This window comes from Rhipicephalus microplus, chromosome X, assembly GCF_043290135.1.
Source record: "Rhipicephalus microplus isolate Deutch F79 chromosome X, USDA_Rmic, whole genome shotgun sequence".
NCBI lineage: Eukaryota > Metazoa > Arthropoda > Arachnida > Ixodida > Ixodidae > Rhipicephalus > Rhipicephalus microplus.
Window position 1 is genome coordinate 257410882 of NC_134710.1, and position 26211 is coordinate 257437092.

General features: G+C 45.1%; 2 protein-coding genes and 1 long non-coding RNA gene across 7 annotated transcripts in view; 1 reads left to right on the forward strand and 2 right to left on the reverse strand.

Annotated features, from left to right (window-relative positions):
* The window catches only part of LOC119161585 (ecotropic viral integration site 5 ortholog), a 284075-nt gene extending 272026 nt beyond the window's left edge, over positions 1-12049 (reverse strand). Inside the window, exons 1-2 of one of the 3 annotated variants that reach the window (XM_075878990.1) lie at positions 11946-12041; positions 11222-11292 (exon numbers count right to left, since the gene is read on the reverse strand). The gene's annotated coding sequence lies outside the window, so the exon portion shown is untranslated. Of the gene's footprint in view, positions 1-11221; positions 11859-11945 lie in introns of those variants that run through there. The other 2 variants (XM_075878991.1, XM_037414126.2) reach the window with 2 other exon arrangements.
* Positions 12050-12737: 688 nt separating this feature from the next.
* On the forward strand, positions 12738-25314 carry LOC142776079 (uncharacterized). 3 transcript variants are annotated; one of them, XR_012887290.1, is made up of 3 exons: positions 12738-18060; positions 21334-21482; positions 22779-22904. It is a non-coding gene; the product is annotated as an uncharacterized LOC142776079 (long non-coding RNA). The 3 variants fall into 3 exon arrangements; XR_012887292.1 differs by lacking the exons at positions 21334-21482; positions 22779-22904 and adding an exon at positions 24838-25314; XR_012887291.1 differs by lacking the exon at positions 21334-21482.
* Positions 23163-26211, reverse strand: part of ppan (Brix domain-containing protein peter pan) — a 58513-nt gene continuing 55464 nt past the window's right edge. The window contains exon 8 of the mRNA XM_037414124.2: positions 23163-23588. Coding sequence (XP_037270021.2) covers positions 23242-23588 — 347 coding nt within the window. The 3' untranslated portion in view covers positions 23163-23241. The remainder of the gene's footprint in view (positions 23589-26211) is intronic.

Sequence of the window (26211 nt, forward strand, 5' to 3'; positions counted from 1 at the left end):
CGTCCGCGCCAGGCCAGGACCTTGCGACGCTCGTCTCGACGGCGGTGGACAATCTGGAACCTCGCGCGTAGGTGCGGGTTCTCCGAGAGCAGCAGGCCGCGTCCCAGGTCCTGCCAGGCGAGGACCGTGAGGCGCTCGCTGTCCCGAAGACAGGCGCCCTGTGTATGCGAACCTCGCGCGTAGATGCGGGTTCTCCAACAACCTGCCGCCCGTTCTGCCGGCGTTCCAAAAAAAAACTGTCTCGCCTGCGCGCGCCCTTCTTAATCTTCTCTGCAGCCCGAGCTCCTTCGTTTTTCTCGCCTTCCAGCGATCGGCCACTCCGTCGTCTGCTCTCGCTTTCCCTGCTTCGTCACATTACCCCCCCACTTAAGAAGGTTCTTCGCTGTGAAGAACTTGCAGCTGCCACTGGACCCCTTGGGACACCGTAGTACACGCGCACTCGGAGCACTGCACTACACTTCCGAGCCCCGCACACTCGGCACACATAAGAGACACAAAAGTTGTCACCAGTGTTCAGGGCCCCGCACACCCGACACTCTCAAAGGTACTCGCAAGACGAGATGAAAGTTGGTCCGTCACGGTAAGTAATGTGCACCGAAAAAAAAAATTCCATCAATTATACCCGACACTGCGAAATCCTCAAGCCGTGTAGCGATGATGTTCATGCGCTTGGCAACCGGCTCATATAGTCTGCTCCTACATTCTCACTGCCTTTTATATATTCAACGCTGAAGTCGTACTCCATGAGTATGAGGCTCCAACGTAGAACACGGCTGTTGATGTGTTTGGCGGAGTTGATGTAAACGAGAGGCTTGTGGTCGCTTTGTAGTATGAACGTTCGCCCGAACAAGTAAATATGAAATTTCTGGATGGCCCACGTGAGTGCCAGGGCTTCGCGCTCGATTGTCGAATAGGCAGTTTCTCGTGGTTGCAGTCGTCGGCTAGCGTACGACACTGGGTGTAGCATAGCACCATGCCGCTGCATAAGTATGGCACCTACGCTTGTTGACGAGGCGTCGGTGCGAAGTACAAAAGGCTGAGCGAAATCGGGTGCTCTCAAGACAGGTTGTGTAGACAGCATGGTCTTGAGTGCATCGAAGGCTTTCTGTTCCTGCACTCCCCAAATTACTTTGTTAGGGGCTCTCTTTTTAGTCAGTTCAGTTAATGGTCCTGCTATCTCGGAGTACTTGTGGACGAAATCTCTGTAATAGCCCGTAAGTCCAAGGAAAGAGCGTACTTCTTTTTTCGTCTGTGGGCGCTTGGCTGCCCGTATTTTATCAAGGGTTTCGATCTGGGGTTTGATGATGCCATTTTCGACGTGATGACCGAGGAACTTTACTGACCGCTGACCAATCTCACTTTTCGTTGGTCGAATCGTCAACCCGGATTCGCTAACTCGTTGAAGAAAGGCTTCAAGTGTGGCCACGTGTTCTGTCCACGTCTCGGTTGCAACGAGCACATCGTCGAAGTAAAAGTAAATATGGGGTATATCTGCAGAACGGGCGGCAGGTTGTTGGAGAACCCGCATCTACGCGCGAGGTTCGCATACACAGGGCGCCTGTCTTCGGGACAGCGAGCGCCTCACGGTCCTCGCCTGGCAGGACCTGGGACGCGGCCTGCTGCTCTCGGAGAACCCGCACCTACGCGCGAGGTTCCAGATTGTCCACCGCCGTCGAGACGAGCGTCGCAAGGTCCTGGCCTGGCGCGGACGAGCCCTGTCTGGCTACCGGCTACCGAGCGACGGTTCGTTCACTCGGCCCTTAACCCCTGCTGCTGCGACGTCGTTTCCACACCGGACATCTACCCGACGACGATTACGTCATCACAGGGACGCAACCAGCCCACAGCCTCCTGGTCCCCAAGCACCGCCACGTGAGACAATTGACTAGTAGTGTACGCTGCCGCTTTATGTATTTCGTGTGTGTATGCTGTCAAATACAATTGTAGTGTGGTTTGTTAACGTCAGATACCGTCTCCTCCATCCGCAACGCGTCACACGCTCTGCGGCGCGACGAACCTCACCAACAAACATCACATCTGGCGTCCGCGCGACAGGACCGCTCTTATCCTATAAAAGAGCAGCGCGTCGCTTATGCGGGTCTGACGGTTGACGATGGAGACGGACAAGCTCACAGCAATTGGAAAGGAACTGGGGTTGAGCGGTCCAGGGCTAAAGCAGTGGATCGATGAGGAGCGCGTACGTGAACGAGAAGCGCGGGAAGTACGTTTAGCCGAACGCAATGCGGCAAAAGAAGCTGATGCCGAGGCACTGGCGAGGCTACAAGCAGAAAAGGAGGTTCTCGAACTAAGGTTGAAGCTCCGAGAGTTAGATGCGACAACGGGTAGCGTGACTACAGGTCAATCAGTAGAGGGTCCGCACATGGGTTCTCCTCAAAGCTACGAAAGTCCGCACAAACTCATACCGCCCTTCAACGAAGTTCGCGACGAGCTGGACGCGTACATCCAGCGCTTTGAACGCGTCGCCAGGAGCCAGGATTGGCCGCAAGACAAGTGGGCCCTTTCACTGAGCCTTTGTTTGACAGGTGAAGCGCTAAGTGTTGTTGGCAGGATGGCACCTGACCATGCCATGGATTACGCAACGTTAAAGAAAACGTTGTTGCAGCGCTTCCGGTTTACAGAGGAGGGCTACCGCACTAAGTTTCGGTCGGCGAAGCCTGAGGACTGCGAAACGGGTCGACAGTTCGCTGGGCGATTACTAGGTTATTTCGACCATTGGCAAGAGATGGCCAAGACCGAACGGACGTACGAAGCTCTACGAGACGTTATTGTTTCAGAGCAATTCATCACGCAGTGCCACGAGAAGCTGGCAATCTTCCTGCGGGAAAGGGATTGCCGAGGAATTGAAAAGCTAGTAGAAGCTACTGATCATTATATGGAGGCGCAGGGTTTCGTCAACCTTGGTAAAGGTAAGGACGACAAGGACCATAAAAAGCCACCAGATCGAGCGCAGGCCGCACTACGGAAAGAGGAAAAGGACAAACCACATTGTTTGCTTTGTGGAAAGCGCGGTCATAAGGCCTCAGATTGCTGGGCAAATACTAAAGGGCCAAGGACAAAACCAGCCTTCTGCGGAAAATGTAGACGTAGTGGGCATAGCAAAGAGGACTGCCCTAACAAGGGAAGCGGTAAAGCCTCGTGCCTGAAAGAGCAAGCAGAAGGTCCGAAAGCATCAAACCAGGAGACACAGGCTTCCCGGCAAGGTACTGATTGCTCGAAACGTACGAGAATCAAGTGGGAGGACAAGTCTATGCCTACGGCCGAAGGCGTCCTTGAAAACCAGCCCGTTACGGTCTTACGGGATACAGGATGCGACTCGGTTATTGTGAGAAGGTCCCTTGTACCAGTCAGCAATCTGACGGGGAAAGTTTCCTCTGTGTGTCTTCTTGATCGAAGGGTACTGAAACTGCCGGAGGCAGACGTGCGAATTATTTCACCCTTTTTCTCGGGCAAGACTCGCGCGATCTGCATGGATGACCCACTGTATGACGTCGTTCTGGGAAACGTCCAAGGGGTCCGTGACGCCTCCGATCCTGATCAAGATTGGAAAAGACACCTACGTCCAGCTAGTCCGATGAAAATATCATCTAGGGTGGGAGCGGACGACGGATCGCTGACTGGATCTTATACTACAGATGCATTCACTTCGGTTGCGAGGCAATCAAAGGAAAACGAAGTCGCCGCGACAGTCGGACGGAGTTCTCGTCGCCTGCCGGTACCAACAATAAGTCCCCTAGATATGAGTGCACGTGACTTGCAGAAAAGTCAGAGGGATGACGCTAGCTTACAGAAATGCTTTGAGGCCGTCGATAAACCCATCCAGACCAGGTTTGCCGAGATTCTTTTCTTCACAAAAGAAGAAATTCTATACAGGAGGTACAAGCTCAGATCGAAGAGAGAAACTGAACAACTTGTTGTACCTACAGCCCTCCGCCATTGTGTAATGCAAATGGCTCATGAAGGAATTCTTGCGGGCCATCAGGGTATAAAACGCACAACAGACCGTATCCTCGAGGAGTTTTATTGGCCAGGGGTACTTTCTGACATCACACGATTTGTGAAATCGTGCGACACGTGCCAGAGAACTTTCCCAAAACACTTAGTTGGGCGAGTACCGTTGGGTAAAACCCCCGTCATTGATACACCGTTTAAGAGAGTGGCCATTGACATTGTGGGACCATTATCTCCCAAGTCAGAAAAAGGGAATAGATACGTTTTGACAATGGTGGACATGGCAACGCGGTATCCTGATGCGGTGGCGCTGCCAAGCATTGAAACAGAAAGGATCGCTGAAGCACTGTTGGAGATGTTCTCGCGAGTGGGGGTACCTCAGGAAATCATCAGCGACCGAGGCACGTCTTTTACGTCCCACCTAATGCGCGAATTCAGCAGGCTTCTATCCTTCACACAGTTGCCGACGACACCATATCATCCCATGGCAAATGGTCTTGTCGAGAGGTTCAATGGCACACTTAAACGAATGATAAGACGAATGTGTCAAGAGTGCCCGAAAAGTTGGGACCGGTACTTAGCGCCTTTACTTTTCGCATATAGAGAAGTTCCGCAGTCAAGTTTGGGCTTCGCCCCGTTTGACTTACTGTATGGCCGTTACGTCAGAGGGCCCATGTCAATATTGAAAGAGATGTGGACTGGTAATCATCTAGATGATGAGACGAAGACCTCGTACGGCTATGTAGTTGACCTGCGGAGACGTCTTGAAAACACTTGTCGTCTAGCCAAGGAGGAGCTGCAGAAAGCCAAACTTGTGCAGAAGAAGCACTATGACATGAAGACTAGACCACGGCGTTTAGCTGTTGGAGACAAGGTGCTGCTGCTACTCCCGTCGGACAACAACAAACTGATTCTAACATGGAAAGGGCCTTTCACAGTTCTAGAGAGGAAGAATGACGTGGATTACGTTATTGATTTAGGAACGCGAACATCTCTGTTTCACGTCAACCTCCTCAAAAAATATCAAGAACGACCATCGGTACCACAGCCAACAAAAGAAGCGTCAGTCGCGTGTCTGGCTGATGATACTGAGCACGACGATCTACCATGCGTACCTTTTCAGCAAAAAGAATCTGCTGCCGATGTGAACATATCGGAAGCACTCTCTACTAAACAGCGCACGCAGATCGCTAGAATACTGCATACCTACGAGAATGTATTCACCGACATTCCCGGCAGAACACATCTCACCCAGTGCAAGTTGAATGTCGCAACGGATACACCAGTGAACATACGGCCGTATCCACTACCGTTTGCTACCAAAGAGGCAGTTCAACAAGAAATTAGAGACATGCTGAAGCAAGGCATCATCGAGCCATCTGAGTCTCCCTACCAGTCGCCGATAGTAGTTGTCAAGAAAAAAGACGGGACAATACGTCTATGCATTGACTTCCGGCAACTCAACAAGATACTGCTGAACGACAATGAGCCCATACCTCGAGTTGATGTTATTTTTGGACAACTGGGGAAGGCACGATATTTTTCTAAGTTCGACTTTGCTAAAGGGTATTGGCAAGTCCCGATGCATGAAGAGTCCAAAGCAATGACAGCGTTTTCTACATCAGCAGGCCTTTATCAGTTTCGTTTCATGCCGTTTGGCATTAAAACCGCCCCAGCTGTCTTCAACCGTCTAATGAGGAAGGTGGTAGCAGATATACCCCATATTTACTTTTACTTCGACGATGTGCTCGTTGCAACCGAGACGTGGACAGAACACGTGGCCACACTTGAAGCCTTTCTTCAACGAGTTAGCGAATCCGGGTTGACGATTCGACCAACGAAAAGTGAGATTGGTCAGCGGTCAGTAAAGTTCCTCGGTCATCACGTCGAAAATGGCATCATCAAACCCCAGATCGAAACCCTTGATAAAATACGGGCAGCCAAGCGCCCACAGACGAAAAAAGAAGTACGCTCTTTCCTTGGACTTACGGGCTATTACAGAGATTTCGTCCACAAGTACTCCGAGATAGCAGGACCATTAACTGAACTGACTAAAAAGAGAGCCCCTAACAAAGTAATTTGGGGAGTGCAGGAACAGAAAGCCTTCGATGCACTCAAGACCATGCTGTCTACACAACCTGTCTTGAGAGCACCCGATTTCGCTCAGCCTTTTGTACTTCGCACCGACGCCTCGTCAACAAGCGTAGGTGCCATACTTATGCAGCGGCATGGTGCTATGCTACACCCAGTGTCGTACGCTAGCCGACGACTGCAACCACGAGAAACTGCCTATTCGACAATCGAGCGCGAAGCCCTGGCACTCACGTGGGCCATCCAGAAATTTCATATTTACTTGTTCGGGCGAACGTTCATACTACAAAGCGACCACAAGCCTCTCGTTTACATCAACTCCGCCAAACACATCAACAGCCGTGTTCTACGTTGGAGCCTCATACTCATGGAGTACGACTTCAGCGTTGAATATATAAAAGGCAGTGAGAATGTAGGAGCAGACTATATGAGCCGGTTGCCAAGCGCATGAACATCATCGCTACACGGCTTGAGGATTTCGCAGTGTCGGGTATAATTGATGGAATTTTTTTTTTCGGTGCACATTACTTACCGTGACGGACCAACTTTCATCTCGTCTTGCGAGTACCTTTGAGAGTGTCGGGTGTGCGGGGCCCTGAACACTGGTGACAACTTTTGTGTCTCTTATGTGTGCCGAGTGTGCGGGGCTCGGAAGTGTAGTGCAGTGCTCCGAGTGCGCGTGTACTACGGTGTCCCAAGGGGTCCAGTGGCAGCTGCAAGTTCTTCACAGCGAAGAACCTTCTTAAGTGGGGGGGTAATGTGACGAAGCAGGGAAAGCGAGAGCAGACGACGGAGTGGCCGATCGCTGGAAGGCGAGAAAAACGAAGGAGCTCGGGCTGCAGAGAAGATTAAGAAGGGCGCGCGCAGGCGAGACAGTTTTTTTTTGGAACGCCGGCAGAACGGGCGGCAGGTTGTTGGAGAACCCGCATCTACGCGCGAGGTTCGCATACACAGGGCGCCTGTCTTCGGGACAGCGAGCGCCTCACGGTCCTCGCCTGGCAGGACCTGGGACGCGGCCTGCTGCTCTCGGAGAACCCGCACCTACGCGCGAGGTTCCAGATTGTCCACCGCCGTCGAGACGAGCGTCGCAAGGTCCTGGCCTGGCGCGGACGAGCCCTGTCTGGCTACCGGCTACCGAGCGACGGTTCGTTCACTCGGCCCTTAACCCCTGCTGCTGCGACGTCGTTTCCACACCGGACATCTACCCGACGACGATTACGTCATCACAGGGACGCAACCAGCCCACAGCCTCCTGGTCCCCAAGCACCGCCACGTGAGACAATTGACTAGTAGTGTACGCTGCCGCTTTATGTATTTCGTGTGTGTATGCTGTCAAATACAATTGTAGTGTGGTTTGTTAACGTCAGATACCGTCTCCTCCATCCGCAACGCGTCACACGCTCTGCGGCGCGACGAACCTCACCAACAAACATCACACTTGTAAACCGGCGCTGTTTTGAATAAGTGGCATACTAGAGCACAAGTTCATTGTGTTAAGCATTAGTGTATGTAATGAAACAATTGTAACCCATATTCGCTGGCATGACACCATCGGTCAAAATGATTGGAGTGGTAAAGAAACGACCGGTAGCCGCCCTACGTCACCGGTTTCCCTTGTTGTTTATCATTGTCGATATGCGGCCACGCGATCGCCAGACCGAGTGGATGACAAACGAGTTTGACGCACGCTGGATGCCCCACCCGGCGATGCAGTGCGACAAAACGTCGCCGAACCGGCTGCTACACGAGCGCGTCGAATCTGGTGAAAGATTATACCACGTGTCCAACACTTTATGCATTCTAGCATGAGCTGCTCCCTTGACGGGAATTTATATGCCGGAAAATTCTCGTCACCCGAAACCAGCGGCATCCGCGCAGTGGAAAACACCTGTGACGAAGGCTCCGCGCAGGCAGGAGATCACCGCTTTGACAGCCATTTCGGTTTTTTGTGGCGCCCCCTATTCGAAACTTTCACGACCTATATAGGTGGCGCGACTCTGCATCCAACATAATTGTCACTGAGATGATCGCCCCGAAAGAGACAGTACCAGAGAGTACACTTTTGGCGAAGACTGCCATTTTTCGCGCTTCAGTGGCCCTTCGATTTACGTTTCTGAGAAAGTAGAGAAGCGCTAACATGATACATTTAGCGAACAAATGCTGAGTAGCACATTGCATAGATAAATATGCGCAAAATTGTTGATTGATTGATTTGTGGGGTTTAACGTTCCAAAACCACCATTTGATTATGAGAGACGCCGTAGTGGAGGACTCCGGAAATTTCGACCAGCTGGTGTTCTTCAGCGTGCACCCAAATCTGAGTACACGGGCCTACAACATTTCCGCCTCCATCGAAAATGCAGCCGCCGCAGCCGGGATTTGAACCCGCGACCTGCGGGTCAGCAGCCGAGTACCTTAGCCACTAGACCACCGTGGCGGGGCGTGCGCAAAATTGTAAATAAGGCACACACGTACGCTCATCGCCAGGCGTTGTGCGTATCGCGCGCAACGAATGGTGTCATGTTGTAGAAGTATTACAATGGGAGTCTCAGTACAAATTTCTAAGTAACGTCAGAAATATTTTCGGAGACGCGCTTTGTCTTACAGTTTTGCTTACACTGTATTCTGCGCAAAGCTTGTTCAGCTCACCTAAAAGCGCGAAGCAGGGTAAGCTGACGAAAAAAGTTGCTTTTTAATTCCGAAGCACGAGCCCCATGTCATATCACCAGCAGTATATTTTAGGGTGCTTTCTTGACTAAAATAACCACAGAATATCAAGAGAACGAATTCGGCAAGCAACACAAACGAAACCAGTGGTAATATATACAATTTTCACGTTTAAGAGGGGTCGTTCTCGTTTCAGTAGAAGTACAAGAGATAGCACGGTACGAAGCAGAAACGACAAAAAAAAAGCACAATCAGCACGTAAGACCGAGCCCAAATTGATGCAGGTTTGAAGATCATGGAGGCACTTCGCAGGCGCCTCACATGTGTAATGATGTGGTGAACGTTTTGAAACCGGTCCTTTCATTCTATTCTAGAGGCGGAACACATTCCTGATTCGGTTCTGGTACTGTTTGCCCAGCGACCGTGTCGACCAGACGATCTAAGCGCGAAAACTGCAAACCTAGCTGGGAGTTGTTGTACTCGTACACAAAATGGGTGCTGCATACATTCACGGGCCTTATTTGCCTCCTAACTTTAACCCTCTTAACCACTCATGGCTTTTTTGGGGCGCTTATTTGAACGTAAGGCGCGGTGTATGTAGGATGTGAGCATCAAGGCCCGCAATCAGTCTGATTTTTCTTTCTACTTTCCCTTTAATTTGAGAAACCCAGGTTCAAGTAATATCGAGGCCGTTCACAACGTTGCGAAACGACCACAAACGCGGAGAAACAAGCAGCAACTGCTGTTTGAAGCAGGTCAAAAACTTCGATCATCTCAACAGAGCTCCCGGCCGCCACCGCACAGCGGTACCTGGAAATTGCGAATAGTCACTGAAAGTTGCGAAAATTTAAGCGTTGCTCGGCCCCGGAGGAATACGCTAGCGATAGCTATATACGTATGATGTTCACATCGTTGCACCACAATCATGCACTGTCGTCCCTGCGCTAACGTGAAAGATGACGTTACGTTGGACCACGCGCCAGTGTAGCCGACGTGCCTTTTAGCCCACGATATGCGCACGCCTCGATTCGCACAAGAAAGTCGATCCACCTCGTAACGCACGGCGCGAAGCAGGAATGCGAGGCGACCATCGCCACATCGTTTGTTTTAAAGGAAACGCCTTTACTGACTACATTTTCGAGTGGTTCGGTTCTCGGCTGATTTAAGTGGCGGTACTCTGAATATAGTCATAAACCTGAGTATACTCAGATTTATGCGCACATTAATGAACACCTGGCCGTCGAAACCTGTCCGGAGTGCACTACGATGTGCCTGTGATTTTAGCGAGAATATTACAACTGCTAGAAGTTTTGCGTGCCCAAACCACGCCATGAGGCACACGATTGTGATTATGTATAGTGGGATTAATGTCGATCTCCTGTGGTTCTTCAACGCGCACCTAAATCTAAGCACACGGGTGTTTCATTTCGCCCCCATCAAAATGCGACCGCTGTAGGCAAGATATTTCGTCTAATAAATGGTAATATTGGGAGGGGCAACTAGAGAGGTCGACTTAGCGTGTACAAAAACAAGCGCTGGTAATGTACAGTACTAATAGATTGTGCAATGCACGCAGAATTTTTACGTTTCGAAATGTTTCAGAAGGGTGGCTAAACGAATCGATACATTAGAGTAGCAGTTAAGGGAGTCGTCTCGTTCGGCTCATGCTTTATTTAAAAATGACAGCTTCCACGGTGGCACTCATTGCTATAAAACGTTGAAAAGGCAAAACGGCATACGTAAATGCTTGACCGTACGCATATCGTGAACATATATTCACACAACACGCTGAATTGCGGCGCATAACGAAAAAAACCTAAATTCTTCGCTTTAAAAATTGCCTTCCACATCAAAATTTTCCTTTGCAGCATTCACCGTACAAGATGCCGTCATATTTCAGAATATACAACGCCGAAAGTACACTTTAAGTTCCCGCATAACAGTGCAGCGCTCCTCGTGGCAAGTAAAAATAAGGCATTTGTCAAGTGCACGACGGTAAAGTAGGACGCAAACTGTGCAGTTCTCGTTTCGGTGTTACCACTTCACGATCAGCACTGGCGAGTTCGTCGGAAACGGGGTAATTTCGAGGCGGCTTTCGGTGGTTGGTACGCTCAGGTAACGAGGCATTTAGAATACCTGCAGTGGCTTTGAGCAGTGCGATGCCTGGACGAACATCGATTCAGAGGCGTGAGGCACTGTCAGTAGGGGATAGAAAATACACACGCACACAGACACTCGGGCCACGTACGTAGGTATCACTGGATCGCTGATTTTTTTCACAAGTGAAAGATCACGGTAAGTTGCAACGAGAAAGTCTAAGGTGTAGAGGAACAGCTGATCAAGGCAGACACGGACCACTGAATGAAGATCAGCGATCGTGCGTAGACCTTCAGCTGCCGCACGGATGCTGGGTGCGCCGAACGGATCGGAGCGCCTGTCAGACAAAACTCTCCGAGCCGCACAGCTATGCGTGTGACTATAAAGGTTCGCTTACCTGGTTTCAAAGAGGCGAGAAGGGCCGGACACGACGAAATCTGTCAACTGTTCGTATTACACCTGCACTTGCTGACGTCCACGGAAGGAATGTATGACAGGATCGGCGTGAGAAAAAGGAGAAACGAGGTCGCCCTTCAGCTGCGCCCTTTCTAGAAGAGATGGCGCCACTTACCACTTTTACACACCTTTTCTGCTGAAGGCAGCGCTAGAGCACTGTAGCAGCGCCTTTACATGACGAGTGCTGCCGCGAACTAATACAAGTGGCCGCGCGCAAGGTACTTTTCTGACGACCGCGTGCAGCCTAGGTGTCAAATTTTGCGAATAATAGAGTTTCATACAATAATACCTAAAGGGAAATCTGACGCTAGTGTCTACGCGCGCTCCTTCAGCAGCGCCTGCATAAAAATTATCTAATACCTAGAGGGAAGTGTGGCGCCACCGTCTATGTGAATTTCTTAAGGGGCGATGTTAGAGCGTTGGGAATAACGGTATATGTGGCTGTGTTTAAATTCTTAGACAGCACGTACACAGTCTACGCAGACTGCTTAGAAGACAGCACCGAGCCCATGCTGTCCGAGAATTGGAACACAAACGGGTGGCTTTTACGCGACAAGGCCTCACCTCACGTCGAGAGAAAAAAAAAGCCAAAATAAACGAACGTAACAGTTGTACTTTGTGGCTTACTTTGTGTTAAAATCTAAGAAAAATTAAGCGTTACTCACAGTGAGCGTCTGAAGAAGCGTCTGCTTGTGTGCAGACGACCATTCTGGCTGGATCTGAGCGATTTGCTGAGCTTCCATCTTGTTTAAACAGCAAAGGAGCCTGCATCGTCTTTGTCTATGATGCGGTCTTCTCGGAGCTGTCTATTTTACCGGAAACGTGAAAATTGAAATGAGACTTTAAATGGCAGCCATAAATTTACCTGTCTAGACTATTTAGCCATCTATAATGAGTATTGGAACCACCGTGGTTGGAAACAGACAGAGAACAAAACATTTATTTGCGACTGAGGAAAGAATGTCGGTGAGTTGGTTCCTTAGTCCGGGATCCCATTGGCACAAGCCGCTGTCCTCGCTCGTCTCACGAGGGCATCTTGGGTCTTCGGATCCGAGCAGGACAGAGCTGCCTCCCACCCTACAGTTTTGTGCTGTATTGTGTGGGCATTCCTATACCACAGAACACCCCATACCATGTGGTACAGGGTGGCTGTTTTAACACACCAGGCCACTGCTGCTGCGACCTGGTGAGAATAGTGTGGCAGCTTGGGCTAGTTCACAGAGGAAAGAAACCCTTCTTTCCTCCGTGGATTAGTTGGTATGGCATGACAATAATTACAGGGCGAGAACAAAACGACGACACAGAGACAAGAACGACACGAGCAGCGCTCGTGTCGTTCTTGTTTCTGTGTCGTCGTTTTATTCTCACGCTTTAACTATCGTCTGGCGAGAATAGCCGGAATGCTATGGCCGCCGCTGCTGCGACCTGGTGAGGATAGACGGTATGCATCTCCTGGTCAAAATAACGAAAACGCTATTTTCACCCAACTTTGCTTAGATCACGAAGGCGGAGATCACGAATCTAGGCGGATTTGTGGAACATGGCGGCCTTTCGTCAAAGTTTACAACGCCGGTTCAGGCAACCTATGGAAGCTTTTCTTCTGATGAAGGCACATCAGGCGTATTTTTTTTTTTTTTTTTCGTGTTTATGGTCGGCTCAGTGTTCACGTCGTTGGCGCACACTGTGATTGTGTTTGTCGTTTCAATGTGCTTTGTAAGCGTGAATAGTTAGATTGTGTTCGCGTTTAGAACCGCTGAATTTTGTGGTGCGCCTGAGCTTGCGTGAAGGCCATGATGTCTAGGACTCGTCATTCTGCTTCAGTGCTCTTTGACATCCGTGATATTTACTTCTGTTGTGTGTGTGGTGGTGACGGTGTGGTAGTCCGTACGTGTTGCCAGTTTTGCTGGGTGCGCTTGTAGTTTTGTGGTTTGCGCGGCCGTTCGGCAACCTGCTCAGATTCTTGCGCGTGTTCGTCGAATACTTCATTTTACATGCGTAGTAGCATCGAACTCGTATTAGCTGAGCTGTTAAATGCGCGGTACTTTAACAACTACATCATTCAGAAAAGCTGCCGACCATTTCTGATTTCAAAGTGCGGGCATCACACAATATAATTTACATGGCTATCTAGTCAAAGTTTTTGATTGTGTTAGATGCGGAGATGAGTCAATCACGGTCCATAAATTCGCTTTAGATAGAAAGTGCCAATGTTACACCCGCATGCTCATCCATGGCTGCTCGAGCGATGCAAAAACATTCGACATTGAGCATGCGGCTAGCACCCCAGGGTTTCTGCGCATGGAGCAACATATGTGGCTGCGGACTAGTTGGTATGCCATACTTCAAACTGCTCAGCGGTAAACGCAGTAGTACACGTGAGACGAGAACTAGCGCCGACATCCAATTGAAATTTATCTCGAACTCCCAAATGTGTTGCCTAAACCCGGTATAAAAACAGTATGCTTATGCTGAAAAAAAAAATAAAAGTGAAACAAATTCAGAGACCACACACACAAAAAAAGAAAACCGGTGACATAAAACATGCCAATTAATCCAGGTAAACAATTCTTTGCAGTCAAATGTATTGAAGGTTATAGGTGCCATCATAAGAATGAGTTCAGAGAACTTGTGTTTTCTCAAACAGGCCCTGGCAGTCGTATTTCTAATTATGAGAACCAAAGGAAAACCATGTATTTTACTTTTTGCAAATTAGCCTGTAACCATATGTTTTGGTACTTCCAGTTTTACCAATGCACTGAATAAGCAATCCTATTTATGTAATTGAACTTGTGATGCTAAAAGAGCCTTGAACCGTAGCCAACTTATGCACGGCAAAACTGTGTTGACTGTGCAGGAGGCACTGATTACAGCATATCTTGGTTCTGTGGGTCAAAGAGACACGTGCCTAAGTATACGGTTGCAGGAACATTGTCAAAAGGTAAAAACCATAGATAGAGATGGTTTTTTGGCTTCTGATTGTTGAGAATGTGGTTGCCAGCCTCTGTTCGAGAAAACAAACGCTATTGCAGCTCACCTTTGTGATAGCACCAGGATTATCATAGAGGCTGCATTAATAGCTAAAGGAAGCTGGTTACATTAAACCTTCTATGTTTCTATCTGTTAAAGAACTAGCTTAGCTGTATACATCGTCATGTGCTATTTTGCCTTAGTTTCTTTTTTAACTGTTTGTTTGAGTGCACTTTCACTTAAGTTATTTTTTTTACCATGAGCATGTTAATATTTTGAATGTGGGCTATATATTGTATGTTGTAAAAAATTCCAGTTGGAAGCCTGTGCTTGTCCTCGTGTCACTAGTGTTGCTTTATCTGCAGTTGTGCTGACTACCTTCAAATCTCTGCACAAATGCATTGTATGCATGCTGAAATCGACACAGCGAAAAAACGAGGGTGCAGGAAAAACAAATACACACCACTGCACCATCTCGCAACTAACCTTATGAGAAAGCACACCATTAGAAGGAAACCGAAAGTATCAAACTCCCCTGATCTGGTGGACCACAATCACAAAGTTTAGTCCTGAAAAGGCTAGCGTGGTGCAGAAATTTGATGTGGCGGAGGGGATGAAAAACGTCAAATAATGCAATTTAAAAAGCCTTTTTACCGCATCTTATATATGGGACATTTCTGAGAGAGATTTGTCATTAAAATTCGAGAAAGATGATGACGACAGTCAGAAGGGCTAAAATATGAGTGCTGATTACAAAACGAAGAACATTTATTTTGTTTTTATGTTCTGGCTGCATGAGGTGGTTGTGGAACAAAAGCTTGAGACCACTTACATCAGTGTAATTTGCCTGAACACGTTATCAAGGGCCAGAGGCAACAAATAAATGCGAGTGCTGTTTAGCACAATGACACAACTTTCTTCCACGTAAAGTACAAAACAGCTGCTGAAGTTCTGAACCTGCTCGCTTGATGCCTTGCAAAATTTTGCAGCGGGGAAAGAAGAAATGTTTGTATTATTCTGCAGAGACGATCCTCATGGTCGATCGTAGGGCCTCGTCAGTAGGGTAAGAATATCGGCTTCAGAGTGTTTTCTGCAGGGTTGGTCACTGAAAAAAGGTCAGTGGGGAACGTTTTTCAGGCCTTTGATTTAATCTGCAACCGGTGCCGAGTGTTGTTCTCACGTGATAACAATGAGACAAAAAAATTGAGGCAGATTTGCAATAGTGGTGCCAAGTCTCAAAGAAATGATATGAACAAACTTCCTCGTTTTTGTGTTAATGGTCTTTTTTCTTCCTTTTTTTCTTTTTATCTGTTATTTCTGTCTTCTTTCCTACAATTTATTTGTGTCTCTATTTTAGATTCCATTCTATTTCTCTTTTCTCACCTTTTTCCCTCACTTTTTCATTCTGTTCCTTCCTCATTCTTTCTATGCGACACCTTCTCTCTCCCCACCTTTTTCCTTGTTCCTCACTCTCACTTATCTTTTCAATCCCCTTGCACACTATACTATAAAAAGCTACGATAATTTTTTCTAGCGTGCCTGGATAGCTGAGTGGTTGTTTTCTGATTGCTATGACATAGATTTGAATGCCGTCTCGTTGAAAATTTTTTTATGCCAACATTTCGTTCTCTTTGCACTCATTCTCTAGTCCATCAGTCTTAATGCATCCCATGCCGGACGTATCGGCGCATGTGTTCTGGGAGCGAAGCACAGCAGGACAAAGGTGAACAAGAGGCCAAAGAGAGCATGTGCCCGTTCATGGTGACAGTTATTTCTGTTCTCCCATCGCAAACCAATGCTCTGCTTAAACAGCTCCATTCTTAATATATGAAAAAGGTTGTCACATGCCCAATCTTTTACTATGTTCCAAATGATCTTCCAATTTGGTCTTATGTGTGTGTGCACCTTCCGAGTATCAAAGCATTTTTTAGCGAAATAAAGGTATTTTGATCGTTTGGATCTATCCATCTATCTAGCTGCCCACGTCTGGGTGCTCGGGTGATCACCTCCTTTACTAGTACGTACCAAAACTGGCATATGAGAGTATGAGTGTAAAACAAACATGACTGACGCATCATAGCTTTAATGACATGAAATACCTGTCGTGTAAATCATGAAACCCTTTCCCATACGTATCTGGTGCATACCCATGACCCATCAAATTTGGGTCTGCAGGTTATAAGCCCACAGTAAAGCTTTATTCTCAAGTGTCACTAAAACAGACATTGAAAATCTTACCATGATATCTTTAAAAAGCTTTTGTCAAAAAAAAAAAAAAAATCTGCTGCCTGTTTGAGTGACAATGCTGGAGAGTAAAATATTTCTAGACCGTACAGAATAAAAATCACAGTTAAAGCAAAAGTGAACTCAGGCATTCTGTGCAGTAGCCAATATTTCTACCCCAGAACCACACGACTACTCAAAGTTGCGTCCACCACGATGGATCAGGGGCTAAGGTGCTCGCCTGCCGACCCGAAGTTCGGGAGTTTGATCCCGGCCACGGCAGTCACATCTCTACAACTTGTTACAATACAACAAGCGAGTGCGTCGACGAAGAGTTGTTATTATTATTGACAAAGTGTTAGCCACAACGAGCTGGTTCAGGCAGAAACCCGGCAAGCATGAACCACGCGAACGTAGTCTTCTTTCACGCTGGCACATAGCTGGCACCGCTTTGCTCCGGTACATACTATTTGCTCTGCAAGAGGGTGCTTAATGTATGAAATCAGTGCCTTGCAACGTCTCAATTCTGAAATCTTGATTACCACGTGTATTCAACTTCAAAGGAAAGGTGTGCGTTATTTTTATCATGCTTCACATTGCTGCAGGGAGCAGGAGAAGGTGCATTGTCATTTATACTATGGTATACACTGTATTCTATCGCAGATAGATTTATTGTCCTCCTGTCTATGAAGTGGTCTCCAATGTACCCAAAAAACACTCGTACAGGTAAAGCTTCACATGTCGGGTGCCTTGTTTAGAACTGCATTCTTGTTATGGCAAAGGGGCTAGGAAAGCATGTGTTCCTGGAAAACAACTATGAAGTGGCTTGTAACGAGCCTCTAATCAGCGTGTCTTATTTCATATGATTACCATGTTGCACAAATCACTGGCTTTTACCTTCTTGCTGAACGAGTTTGCAGCAACGAAGAATTTTGTAATTTGTTCACAGCATGTGTGAAAAAAGTTGGATTCGTCGATCTCTTACCTGTCAGTATCAAAGTAGAATGTGACAATTTTCTGTGCCTTAAAATAAATTGATGTTCTTAATTCTGTCTGCTGTGTGGTTTTGTCAATGTGACACTTGCATGTACAGTCCATGAACAGTTGTAGCCATGTTTTATGCAATGCAGCAAATAAAAACAAACTTTCTGCTGTACGGTAAATGTTCCATGAAGCAATAACTGTTTGAATTACAACACAGGTGACAAATTGCTAGCCGTGCTTTTTCCACGTTATACAGAATTATGTGGTTGCATCAACAAAGAAACAGATAAAAACCAGTTCCAAGGTAACACACAATACTGTATTAATGCCCTGCTGAGTATAATTATTTTCTATTGGTATAACTTATTTCTCCGTTAATTTTTTATTATGTGTCTATGCTGAACATCTTCTGATGCACACTGGGGCAAAAATATCCTGCGTCTTCAACTTCAATAAAGCTTTTTTTTTTTTTTTACAGCACTGCATGTCTGCAAAATTATGTACAGTTGCCTGTATCAAGATTGGACTGTGCTGCATTTGCCAAGACTGAATTATGCCATGCAGTTTCTTTGTGAGAAAGAAATCAAACAGCACCATAATTAAAAGGTAAGGTGAAAATGGCAGACTCATGTTGTGTCTGTTGCTTTCTCTCTAATTTATCCACAGTGCTGCACGATTCTCCCCTAAAAAAGACATATTCAGTAGTACACCCTCAGTGTGTGCTACTAAGCACATTGTGAAAAGTGCTCCACACAATAAATGAGGGAGTTATTCATGTCAGAGTCTAGAATAGGAGCAGAAGCTCTGCTTTGGTATGCATAGAATCAATAACAAAAAAAGCAGGAAATGAGTTTACCATTCTTGAAGGAAGTTAAAATTATGCCAGAAATTCTAAAGCTGAAGAAGAAAGGAGAAATGATTCCGAAGACCTAGGACTCATATGTAATACAATATCACAATCATGTGCATTTAAAATAAGGTAGTATTCATACACTGGTTTCCTCTATGGCTTTGTTGATGCCACGGGTGTATGCATTGCCCCTGTACTGCTGTAGCCAGGTATAAAACAACACAGAAAAAACAACAACACAGATTTCTTGAGCCAGGGGAAAACAACACGCAGTTGTTTTCCCCCTGCTCAAGAAAGTTTTTTAGGGGGAAAACAACTGTTTACAAGCGTACGGGCTGGAGTAAACAAAAGCAAAAAAAAATAGCCAAAACAATAACATTATTTACAGAAGTCCATTGCGTAGTCTGTAGAGTCTTCTGCAGACATCCGTTCTACCACGGTCAAGGCTTCTCCCGTTAAACACAAGCTCAGTGACAGGGCCCACTTGTCGGTTGGCCAGCCTTGGCTCGTGGCAACCCTCTCAAATCTCTGGATGTACGCATCCAGTTCGTCCCTACTCTCATTGTAGGGCGGAATCATTTTGTGTGGGCTGCGGAAACTCTGACCACCACCCATACTATCGTCCGCAGAACTCGTGCTCGGACGCTGCGCTTCTGCGACACGACGTCGCTCGTCGAGCAGGAGCCTTTCGGCCTCCATGCGAGCTATTTCACGCTCATGCTCCACCTGTGCTGCTAGACATGCCTCCTCTCGATTTTTCGCTCTCTGGTCCCTCATTCCTTTCTCCTCAGCGCTCACCCATGCCAGCAAAGCCTCTCCACTCAGCCCCATCTCCTTCCCTAGCTCAACTAGCTTTCTTTTGTCGTCCATTCTCGTCCGCCACACACAAACAACGTGAGGCTCTCAGATGTAACGCGAGAGCTTAGTCCTGTCGCGCGGACGCCAGATATTGTGATATTGTGACGCCAGATATTATTCTCTATAATATAAGTACGTCCCGAAAACGAGTATGCATTTAGTGACTAATTACTAATTGAGTTATTAGGACAAAGAACAGAGTATACATATCTTTGTTTCAACAGGGAAAGAGAGAAAACCACAGACCAAGGTCACAAGCAATATTGCACCTATACTGTCCTCAATGTAGCTATTTCCCTTTGTTATGATCTATATACCAGTCATTCTTTAGCGTGTGTCTATGCCAAGCGTTCTTACGACTCATAATAGACCCAAAATATGCTGCATCAAGTCAGGGCAATGTTTGCTGGGTCACAAAAGAAATGACTCTGGAAGTCATTTTTTTTTAAAGCCAATTACTTCTGGTATGTAATAAGTATGCCACTTTTGCCAAACTGTTATGAAAGCATAAGCCAGCAATTCTCTCTCTCTCTCTCTCTGTTTATATATATATATATATATATATATATATATATATATATATATAAAGCTGGACAAAAAAGAAATGTCTTTTAAATGCTACGTATTTAATTGGTAAAAAACTTTCGATATACATTTCAGAAAGAATCAGATTTGCACAGTAGTACTGTTTAGTTAATACGGCAGATGACTTCAAGTATGGTCACATATCTCTTAATGTGTACTGTGCACATACATGTGCATCGTCACTGCACAACAAAGGTTATTGCAGTTGATGAATCAGGGAACCAAGTTTTTTGTATTAATTGCAGCTACATAAACTGCATGCTTAGTGCATGTTGGGTTCTCTCGAGAGAACCCATGATGCACTTTGCACCCAGAAATATTGTTACAAAACGAACTTTCACTGCAAATTAAACAAGTTGTGCAAGGAATACGTACAGGCAATAATTAACAGCATGATGTAAAACCAATATGACAATCACAACTGTATTAGTTGTGAATAGCCGAATTTATTGTATGACTTTATTTTTATGGTTAATTTTCTCGGTGGGTACATGTAGAAAAGTTGTGGGTGGGTCGTTGAAAGAGATTTGGTTGTATACAGTAGCGGTGATATTCCACGCTAGCTAATTTCTTTTTCATATGATTGATATACCCATGAAAAAAATTGATCAGTGCAGGCAGCGCCAGAATGTTCGAGAAACTTCTAAATTGTTTTAGACTATTTGCGTGTATGACACGTACTAGGAGTGAGGTTACTAACGCAGTTTTTATAACTGTGCTCCCAACGTGAGCCTCCGCGATAACGCTCGTTTCTTCTTTGAATAGCTGATATGGCCACCTTTCACATAAAACCGCTACCGTCATAAACACACATGACAATCGATACTGCACGAATTAGATCGTCAGGTGAGAAGCAGTTCTGAATGTCTGATGAATGATGTACATGCACATCGAACTATATATAAAGCATGTGAGCTAGCTTAAGTGCACTGGGGGGCTAGTTTGTTTATCATACTTTTATGCGCGATAGCTTGAGATAATCACGTCATGACATCACGAATCTGGTCTCTGGAGATAATGTTGACTCTGATCTATTCAATGAGTAAAAATTGTGCCGTTATGACCAGAGTTGAAAATGGTGGAAATGAAAACGTGCGTTACCTAGCCCTGAATTGTCATGTTACAATCCGTGCATTTGTGTGTGCATTCACGCCTGTAAAAGCGCATGGAGATATTAATTTGATGCCGAAGAGGTGTTATTTCTTATTCGCCTGCTTGCCATAAGCAACCCAAGAGGTCCAGTACCTTCAATGAATTTCAACAGAGAGCAGGAAAATTATACCTACCCATTTGATATTTATAGTCTACAAACGAAGCGTGTCTTATCTTACAGACTTGTTGCAATAGATATCAGTGAAACATTGTCAGAAGAGAGCAGCAAAAGGTGCGAAGTTGAAGACGTGTACAGCAAAAATTGACTTTTTTTTTTTTTTTTTTGAGAATATAACTCCAAACAACCATAACCATGAGCAGAATTAAAAAACAAAATGGTTTTCAAGCTTCACTAGCTTACATACGAGTGCATGCTCATAGAGGATTTTACCAACGATGATGGCAATAACAGTATTCTCTTTGCGTTTCGGCAGAACTTGTCACGCTAGCTGGAGGCACACATGAAATGTCACAGATGGCACATCTGTTCACCAACACCACTGCTTTGATACCCTACACCATGTTACTACCATGTGATACCAATTCAAGCCATCACAAGGAGGTTTTCCATCTCTTAAGGAAAGTTAGTGAAAACTTCACTGATGATTTTAGCATCTACATTCCTTTAAAGCAAGCTCTAATGCATGCTCATGCTAACGCAAGTATGTAGAAATATCAACACGAGCGACGGCCAATTACTGCTGATGACTGATAGAATACCGAATGCAATACTTCATACGAAGTAAAAATTACAAAAATTAGCTTTTCCGAAAAATATAGCTTTGTTCTATTTCCCATTTGTGCAATGAACGGTGGCACCAGTCAATATTTAAGCAAAAAGAGTGCGAGCCCCAAATGCCGGGGCTTCTTTCTTCTGCGTGATTTTCGTCATAAGAGATACGTCTTTGAAGCGGTCATAATACAAGAAAGCTGTTCTGTGGTGAAGTTACGATTACAAAAAGGTCCCTACAAAAATGCAAGAATGATAAAAGGATAAACCGCAATAGGCTGCATGTCAAGGGCATCAACCGCAAAGGCGAAAACAGTTGGAGGATGCTTGAGCTTCCCTTTCAAGAGTAGAATGCAGTAACGTAATTGGGCCTCGTGCACATCGCCCTTTAAATTTCTAGCCTGATTTTGATTCTCTGTGCATGTCACAACTGCGCCGTAAGGAAACGAACGGCTATGCGCTTAACGTTGGCACTTTTAAAGTATGCTAGAATAGTTTAGAGCTTGTTGCTGGGCGAGTTGGTGCATATTAACACAAAGGAGATAACTGCGCTACACACGTGTGTGTCTGGTTCATACGAGTGTAGTACAGTTATCCCCCTTGTGTTAAATGTCTATGCAAGTACAGTTAAAGGCCCACTACGCCACAGTTCTTTTTTGCAAACAGGGCCCACTACGTGTCCATAGGGCAACTTGGGAATCTACATGGCCGTTCACTTTCTTGATGCTTTTGCTGATGATAATGACTAAAAAACGAGTGCTTTGCAGTTGGCGGGCCTTCAAAACACCCACGCATTGCACAATTCACATGTTCTGACTCCTAAAGAAATTCTGCGCTTCTGCCACGCAATATAGCATGCGTTGGACTCCTTCCATTTGACACCCATATAGTCCCTCCCCTCTCCCTTCGCCAAACCAATTTCAAATAGGATTGTGCTTGCTTGCCACGCAGACAGCGTGGGTACAATTATGAAACCCAAACATTATTTTATTTGCATCTTTCTCTATTTTTCGCTCACAATCAATGCTGCCAATACCATAATTGTGCAAAGTGAGCTCTCAATGCTATCACATCGACATAATGAACTAGTGCTTGACAATTGCCATATAGGTTGTACAATGTTTCACACTTCCCCTAATCTATTTATAGGTGTACATGCAACACAAGCACCCTTTGGTATAAGTATAAAACTGGAAGGTGAGCTAAACTTCGCATTCAAAAAGCAAGACATCCGTAAATAAAAATTATGCTGTGTTTGAGAAATGCACCAAAGAATTTGCCTTTTTATTTTTTTCAGGAAGTGCATCTGTCACACTTACATAAGACAAAACTTATTTCCAAAACTGACAAGCAAAACTTTTCTTACCTTTGGTCAGTGGGAGTTTGCACTGCAGGCTTGGTAGCATCATAATCTGAGATTCCAAAGACAAGGGTTATAAAAGGCACTCAAGAACTGAACTTTCACTGTACACTTCTGAAAACATCTCTGATCAAAACCATTTTTTTTCTGTCCCTCTCAATGTTGGTCAGGACTAACTAACAAGTGTTTTATTTTCATATACATTTCCCTTCATGCAATGTACAGCCACACCTGGCAATGCACATCGGACTCTCATCGGCTTCGTTTATGTTTTACTTTCTTGAAAGGTACCTCCTGCTTCTGCTGAGCTCGAAGCCTGGCCACCTTCTGGGAGCGCAAACGCTTTTCTTTCACCTTCTCTTTCAACTTCTTGCGCTTCTTGCGTCGCTGCATCATCACTTCAAAGTCCGACAGCTTGCGCTTCCTCGCTTTCTTATCCTCCTGCTCTTCCTCAGTTTTGCCCTTCTTCAGTAGTTGTGACCCCTTTTTTGTTGACCCACTTTGTTGCTTGTGATGCAGTAGTTTCCTCTGCCCATCAGGCTTGCCAGTTACGCTGCCACTTCCCCTTTTATTAGCTCTTTTCACTTGTGGTGGTGTACCTGCAACACAAACAAGGTATACTCAGGTGCTTACTCCTATAACCTGCCACAAAATGTACAGGCATCAGATATGTTGACTTTCTAGTAGATGCCCACATATTCAATATTTGCTTGTCTACTACTGGTGTGTTACCAATGAAAATGCAACAGGCAAAGGTAACTGCTTCGTACAAATCAGGTGACCGAAGTGATATGTCGAATTATAGGCTGGTGTCAGTGCTCCTTCATTTCAAAAGGCTTGGAAAAGATTATTTGTAAAAGGGTTGTGTCGTTTTTTGAAAAATATCAGCTATTATCTTCATGCCAATTTAGGTTTCGTAAGGACCCATCAGCAGAATTGGCTCTATTACCACAGGACTTAATTTTGAATGGCTTTGAAGCCAAAAAAAATTATTAGGTGTATTTATTGATTTTTCAAAGCCTTCGACAGGATCAACTATGTTACTTTACCAATAAAGCTTGAACTTTATAGATTCTGTGGATTAACACTGGATCTTCTCATGTTTCGATCTCAGGTGAATACTCAGACCCTCTAAAGCTGGAAGTCGGTGTTCCTCAAGGAAGCATATTAGGACCCGTACTGTTCAACATAAATATAAGTAATTTAGTGAACATTAGCCACTAACCACATTATACAGTATACACAGATGACACCAGCCTTCTCTTCCAGTCACGTAGTGCTGATAATTTATCACAACAAGCTAACACTGTTCTTGAAGTGCCTGTATTTGTGGAGCAAAGCAAAATCTTTACAGATTAACTCCAAAGAAACACCAGCCGTTTTTTAACACCAATCCACAAACACGTAAATCGTAATCTAAACATTTTCTATCGATCAGAACGAATCGACATCTCGGCTGACGTGAAAACGCTAGGTGTAATCTTCAATAAACAATTATTTTGGGGCAACGACATCAAACACGCTGCAACACATATCACGAAAGCATGCAGAGCACTGTGTAGGCTTAGAAATGTTCTTCCATTAAAAATACGGCTACTGTTGTGTAATACAATATTTATCTCTCATGCTAACTATTGTAATTTAGTATAGGAAACAAAGTCACAGAAAGATATTAAGCTACAAGGATAAATAAATTTAGTGTAGCCTCGTTTTACGCTTTCTAATCTCAAGGTTAAACTCATAATTAACACAGAATAAGAAAATTAAACTGAGCAAATAATTGACTTGTACGGCTGTCATAAGGAACACATGCAACATGCCGTAATGCTTTTTTTTTGTTTTTCGCAGCATAAATAATGTTTTAAGCAAACCACATCACCTCAACTATGACATTCGAGTGCGTGAAACTTGGACTGTCCCTTTTTCGCGAAACGATCATCCAGCTACCGAACGCGAACCTACCAACTGGCTACCGTACCGTATATCACTACTGCTTAACGATCTTCAGTGTGCAAACATTATTCAAAATATCACTTCATGTCGAATCTCAAGCAATATTTTCTTAGATGCGTGGTTATATGTGAATAGATATGCCATATATGTGTTCGCTTTTTTTGCTTGTTGCTTAGGTATATGGTACATCTTTTATATATGTTGTTTGTGAAAGTCAACTTACATGCTCTGATGTACCTATAAATCTGTATGGTTTCACCACGCTACATATTTTTTACAATTGTGTTCGTACAAGTTGTGTACTAATCGCAAAAAAGCGTGCCTTTTATGTAAAAAATAAATTTTTGTTCTGCTGTAAATTTGCAAAACACATGTCAGGGTTCTAATTATTTTTTTTTTTCAGTAGATAATCTGTATACCAGTGCATTACTGTTCTTTTGTTTGCGTGTGATGTCTGCTGCCAAATTCTGTAGGGGCAGGGGCCTTTGTCAAGCCGCTATGATAACGGCTTTCTTGGTCCTGTCCTAGCATTTGTTCCAAATGAATGCAGAAAACAAAAAAGCTGAATGTATACACTTCCACGTATCATACATTCAAAATGACATCTCACTTTAGTGCATGCAGGGAGAGCTTTTATATGTTTAAGTACCATATAAAGGCTACCATATTTACTAAAAAATTGGTTGGGCACGAATATAGGCTGACCTCTAGTTATAGTAATCTACGAAACATGTGTGAACATCCCCTTTTTGAGGCGAAAGGAATTGGAAGCAACTTAAAATAGCAGTATGGTGCAAGTTATAGGTGGCACAATACATTACGTTTTAAACTTTACTATACTTAGCATGTATAATATGTGTAAGTTTCCAATTAAAAAAAAATAACTCAGGTGAAGGTACGTAATATGAACACTTGACCTTGAAGCGTGGCTTTCCCCGCCGCGGTGGTTCTAGCGCTAAGCCACTCTCAAGGGTGCAATAACCAAAATAGAATTTAGAGCAATTTTCGAAGCAGTTTACGGAAAAAAAAATTTTTTATTGTGAAATACTAAATTCGAGCAATATAAAAAAAGGCTTACATTTAGAAAAAAAATATATGATACAAAACATTCAACCCACCTAAATCGTGAAGAGAACATGAATACTGCTTCTTCAAGAAAAGTAGTAGTATTCTGAATTACCCCACTCGGCAAACAATTGGTGTGTTCCAATGCTCGCCGTAGATGGCTAAATAGTCAGCTAAATGGACAGCGGTCATCTTAAATCCCAT